Source organism: Trichosurus vulpecula, chromosome 3 (genome assembly GCF_011100635.1).
Source record: "Trichosurus vulpecula isolate mTriVul1 chromosome 3, mTriVul1.pri, whole genome shotgun sequence".
NCBI lineage: Eukaryota > Metazoa > Chordata > Mammalia > Diprotodontia > Phalangeridae > Trichosurus > Trichosurus vulpecula.
In genome coordinates, this window is record NC_050575.1 from 70,766,485 (window position 1) to 70,772,484 (window position 6,000).

Here is a 6,000-nt window from a genome sequence, read left to right on the forward strand (position 1 = left end):
TTGTTGTTTTTTTGTATTACATATCATATGTATAGTATATGTAAAATATATATGTGTGTATTATACATCATAGGTATATATGTCTTAACTTCCCTTTTTAGAATATCCATAATGGAAAGGAATGGGGTTTTTTCCCCCCTCTACAGTGCCTCACATACAATAGGCAAAAGTTTATTAAATGAATTATACTCAACTCCTGGCATTCTCTAATTTAGAGACTATGGTGATGATTGCTGCAGATGAGAGAAGCCTGACCTATAGTTGTAGCCATCAAGACTCCCCAGTAAACAGAAACATCAAACTCTTGACTAGGGATAATTGCACAAGCTCTGGAATATAAAAAAAGAAGATAAAGTAGCAGTGCCAGAGGTGGCATCTAAAGAAAACGTATGAAAGTCTGAGAGAATATGCATAGGTGCCCTGTGGGAAGACGTCAGACAGCTATAGGAAGTGAAGGATCAGGCAAAGTCAAAATAAAATGCTCCATTTTATCAGACCATCTTTTAGCATTTCTACAGTTCCCTTGTAACTTTCTTGCTCTCTGCTTTATAGGCGTGTTCTTTGGTGCAGTATTGTTGCTTAATATAAAACCATTGCTAAGCTAACTAATAAAAACAATCCATCCTTTATATACAAAGAGCAGTGGACCTATGTATAGAATTCTTTTTCTGGTAATGTGAGGTTATGCTGATTTGGACTGACCCCAACCCAGCTGCCCAGAAGATCAGTGGGAATTTTTGTCAAATAGGCCCAGGCCAGATTGCCAGCTCATGGCTATGCAAAACTAAAGTGGCCCCCACATGAATTGAACCTGTGTTTCCTTAGGATGTGTTAACTCCCTGAGTGGGCTGATATTGGTTGGGCTGATTTAGATACAACATTATTTTCCCAGAATGCATTTATAAATTCTGGTGCTCTCTTCTCACTCCTTCAGCTAACAGTATCCTGTGACTGACCCAGCTATGTAATAGTACTGGTTATTTTCAAAGGAGGATGTTTATCCTAGGCAACTGGCCATCTGTTCCAAATCCAAATGGTTCCAAAGATTTTAAATGATCCTCTTTGCTTTATGGGTAGCAGCTCAACTTTTATATGGCAGAGCAACAAATGATTTATTGAGTGCTTGCTTTGGACAAGTATTGATGGAGAAGGGAAGAATACAGAGATGAACATGATCCTGTCTCTCCCTTTGTACAAGATAAAGTCTAGGTTCTCCTGTGTCTCTTCATGTCTTGTTCTTTGCCCCAGCCCTATCAATTGAGTTTAATGATATGGAGGAATTGCAGAAAAGAGGTTCTAGCATGGGCCAATTGAGATTGAACGCCAATCTAGTAGAGGGGAAGAATTTTTTGAGTGACAGGTAATGCAGTCTGAATTAGGGTACTCTAGTCTGAACGTTGGAAACATGAGACTCAGTAATTTTGTCCCATCAGAACCAATGTTCTCAACCTATAGTGCAGATAATAGTTTTTTTCCTCCTCATCCAGATTAAGAGCTCCTTGATACCTCTGGCCTGTTTAGACAGTAAATTGTGAGCTTGTTCAAAGGGGAGCACTGGCAGGATTCTCTTGTTTCTGACTGAGGGTACAGAATTGCCAGGACTGCGTAGCTGAGACAGCAACTTCCTCTTACTTTGACCTTGATGGAAGAGTAGAGTTGGAAACTATTGGAAGTCAAGTACATTTGTTGATAGGCATTTCTTTGCCACAAGGAGAAAGCTGACCGAAGGCTGTCATTGCATTTTGTCATCAGGTTATAACATGAGGGAACTTGGCTTCTTGTCTCTGATCGCTTCCCTTACTTATCAGTTTTTTCTCTTGCACTGCAGGTAAATTAAAAGATCTTGGGAACTTGGTTCTCCGGCCTTTTGGACTATCCACAGAAAACTTCCAGATCAAGCAAGATTCCTCATCTGGTTCCTACTCTATTAATTTCGTTCAAAATCCAAATAATAACAACAGATAACAAAAGATAACCATAGTAACTCCCTTAAGAGTTGGCTTGGAAATTGTGTGCAGCTTGTATTTAGTAAGGAAAAAGGCACTGTCACTGTTTAACTTGTAAAGGCATCTACCTAAAGGAAAAGCTGTTCAACAGAGCACAGTACTTTTTCCCTCGTTTTACTGTCAGAGTGAAATACATTTACTGATGTGATGGGCCTCATTTTATCTCCATTTTATGGTACAGCTACTACCCTTGGTGCCCTCTGCACGTCATTTGTCCTCTTCTCTGAGGAAGCCTGCAAAACAAGGCTGACCCCTGAGCAGCATAAAGCCATTCACTCTTGTTCAATCCCAGGAAACAGTTCCTTGAACCAACCAGGCCTGTCTAAAGAGTGGAAGTGATTGGTTTCCCATCATCCCTTCCTCCCCTCCACCATTTTCTGTTCAAATACACTGCCAAAGCTCTTGTGATCTCCAATATTTTATTATTTCTCCTTATGGTAATAAAGGCTTTCTGTGACTTATCTGGATTTGATTTTGAATTTTTTGCCCATATGGACAAAGGAAACCAAGTTTTTCTGAGATTTTTAGAGTGGCCCTCTTTTGAAAAATAAGGCCAGTGACCTCCCTCCTTTCTTTTGCAGATGTAGGGGATTCTTGGTGTAAAGTATTACACATGTGTTGTCTCATATGTTAGCTAAGTTTGCGGAACTATTAAGCTTCATTATAAGAGATGGGTCACTGGGTAGGGAAGGATTGAGAGGAATATATTTGGAAGTTAACAGTGTAAAAACAGAAGACAAAAATAAGACCAATGCTAATGAGTTCAATACAGTAGAGAACAAACATTTTAAGTACCACAGATGTGCTCAGTATATTAAATGCCTCCAGTGAAGATTTTCTTGAAAAACTTAATGCTACAATGGAATGTTGAGACTCACAAAGTCTTCTCTCTTTTTCGTGGTGCAACAGTGCACATCTCTGAAGGTTGTTAGGAAATTCAACCTGTTTAGCTAAATAATTGTTTCCTCTCTGCTTAATATTCTGCCCTTTCTCTGACCTCATAAAAATAATTTAACCTTAAGTAGCTTCATTTTAATGTATGCAAATCCCAGAAAAATTGCCAGCATTTCCAAATTGTGTTAACTCTGTGGATGGGGCAGCTTTTAAAATGATTTTATTAATTTTTATATAATATATAGAGACTTTCATTTGGTAGTAACATTCATCACCAATATCTGTAATGGTTTCTGTTTTTTCATCTACTTTGAAGCCCAATTTATGCCTCATAATGAGCCTCACATAGATAATGTTCTGATATAATGTTCATAGAAACAGTACAATATCACACTTCACACATGAAATATGAATTAGGTGGCCTAGTGGATAGAGAACTAGGCCTAGAGTCAGGAAGACCTGGGGTCAAATGTGGCTGTAGACATTTACTAGCTCTGTGACCTTGGGAAAATCACTTAATCTCTTTGTGCCTGTTTCCTCAACTGTGAAATGGGGATAATAATAGCACCTCCCTCCCAGGGTGGATGTGTGGTGCAGAGCAAATGAGATAACATTTGTAAAATGTTTAGCACAGTGCCTGGCACATGTTACCTATCCATTTATTATAATTAATTATTACATGATTGTGGTTCCCGTCATTTGTGGTTGAAATTCTCTTGGGATGATGATGATGATGATGATGATGTGCAGGTAATGTTGCAGTCTTTACTGAATGGTACTTTGCCAGATCCATTTCCTATATTGAAATAGTGCCATTGCCAGATCATAAGATCAAAAAAATTTTGAGTTGGAAGGGACCTTGAAGGATCCAAAGCAATCATTGAGCTTTTCTCAAACTTCTTTCTGGAGATGAAATAGGAAAGATGAAGGAGAAATTGATTGGGAATGGCTAATGTTGTGAAGTTTGACATAAATATGGTTGATTATTTTTGGGAGAGGAGTTGGGAAAATACCAGTTTTAGAGCCTTGGCCAGTAAATTTGATGCCTGCTGTGTGTCTACCATTGTCCTAGTTGCTAAACCTTGAGCTAAGCTGAACAAAGATAGTCTAAAATTAAGGGCTTTTGTAAACCCTGCATAGAAAATACAGTCCTGTTCCCCAAAATGGTCTTGGAAAGAGTGCTGGGAGAGGGATAATCAAGGGCATCACTCACCAGGTTGGCTGCAGGTAGGTATTCAGTTTCTTCACCTCTGCCTTTCACACATATAACAATACCAAAATGAGTAATGCCAATGTTGGACACTTGTCATAATTGATTAAAATAGCATATTTAGAGAGGAAAAATGGGGTTCGTGATCATGGAAGTACTATTTAGAACATCTTTCCTGTGTTGTAGCCTGGAAACTTTTGAGCCCTGGACTGCATGCCAAGATGGCCAATTCCCCCACACCTGCTCCAACAAAACCCTGAAGTAAAGTCACATCACACCAAATAACAACCAAGAAATTAAAGGAGAAACTACAGTGACTTCTCTAACTCCAGAGCTGCAGTCAGTTACAAGTCCATGGACAACAGGAAAGGAGATCCCCACCTGTAAAGCCAATGCTAGCCGACACAGAATAGCCTTCCAACTCAAACAGACATGTAGCCTACAAGACTCCTGTCTGAAGGTAACAAGAATGGTGGGTTCTCCCTGAGAAAGCCCCAGGATAGGTAGTTTATATACTCCAGGGAGTGGCAGCAGATAGCAAACAGCTTGGTGCTGACCCAATATCATATCAGCAAGCACTGTGCTGCAGAGCTCAGCAAAGGACAACCTAGACCCAGGTTCTGAGGTCCCTAACACTGTCCAGTGGTGCCTAAGCAAGATCCAGGGATGCTTAATACCAGGAGGGTTAGACAGAGACCCAGAACAAGGCCAAGCAGGACCCCATCCAGAAGCAGAGCAGGGACGGAAGAATCTTGACCTGACACAAAATTCCAATTTAGGAACAAAAGCTAGAGAGATGAGTAAATCAAAGAAAACATCAACTAGTATCAACAATTATTTAAAATTTCCATAACAACTGCAAGCAGAGATTCAAAGGGGAAAAATGGATTTTACAAAGGTTACAGGAATACCTAGAAGAAATTAATCAAGATTTTTGAAAATGACGTAAAAACTCAAGGAAAGAATTGAAAGAATAAGTAGTTTAGAAGAGAAAATAAAAGCAGAACTTGAATCTTTGAAAACTAGAATAGACCAAACCAAGGATTCCATGAGACACCAAGAAATATTAGAACAAAATCAAATAATTGACAAAAATAGAAGAGTATATTTGATATGAAAAACAATTGACTTAGAAAACAGGTAAGGAAGGAAAAAAATTAAGAAATCATTGGACTTCCTGAAAACCATGATTAAAAAAGGGGGGCCTACACACTACTTCTCAAGAAATCATAAACGAAAGCTTCCTGCTTCTATTAAAGCCATAGGACCAAATAAAAAACAATCCACCATCCACCTGAAAGGAGGTTCAAAAGGAAAAGTCCCAGGACTGTCGTAGCCAAAATCCAGAGCTTCTATGTCATACTACAAACATCTAGAAAAAAGCAGTTCAAGTACTAAGGAACCATGGTATCAGATAAGGTTTGGCAGCTTACCCAGCAAAATTCAGTGTGATTCTAAAGGAAGGGGGTAGGGGGAATGAATCCTTAATGGAATAGGAGATTTTTTCAAGCGTTTCTCATGAAATACTAGAGCAACAACAGCTAGTGTATATATAGTGCTTTAAAGTTTGCAAAGCATTTTACTAGTAACTCATTTTAATCTCACAACTCTGAGAGATAGGTGCTATTATCCCCATTTCACAGATGGGCAAACAGTAAGTGACTGACCCACACAGCTAATAAGTATATGAGACTAGATTTGAACCCAGATCTTCCTGTTCCAGGTATGGCACACTATCCACTGTACCCCCCACCTAGCTGCTGAGTAGGCACTTTGAAATACAAACACAAGACTCTAGAGAAACCTAGAAAAATAAATTTATTTGAGCAATTGGAAGGAGCTGTATAATGATGTAGTGCTAACGTTCTCCTAAGTGGTGGAAAAATAAAT

The 6,000-nt window shown here is 39.0% G+C and overlaps 1 protein-coding gene across 1 annotated transcript in view; it reads left to right on the plus strand.

Annotated features, from left to right (window-relative positions):
* TTC1 (tetratricopeptide repeat domain 1) overlaps window positions 1-2,473 on the plus strand; it is a 46,968-nt gene extending 44,495 nt beyond the window's left edge. The window contains exon 8 of the mRNA XM_036751230.1: window positions 1,829-2,473. Within this exon, the coding sequence (XP_036607125.1) occupies window positions 1,829-1,965 (137 nt within the window). The 3' untranslated portion in view covers window positions 1,966-2,473. The remainder of the gene's footprint in view (window positions 1-1,828) is intronic.
* The last annotated feature ends 3,527 nt before the right edge of the window (window positions 2,474-6,000 follow it).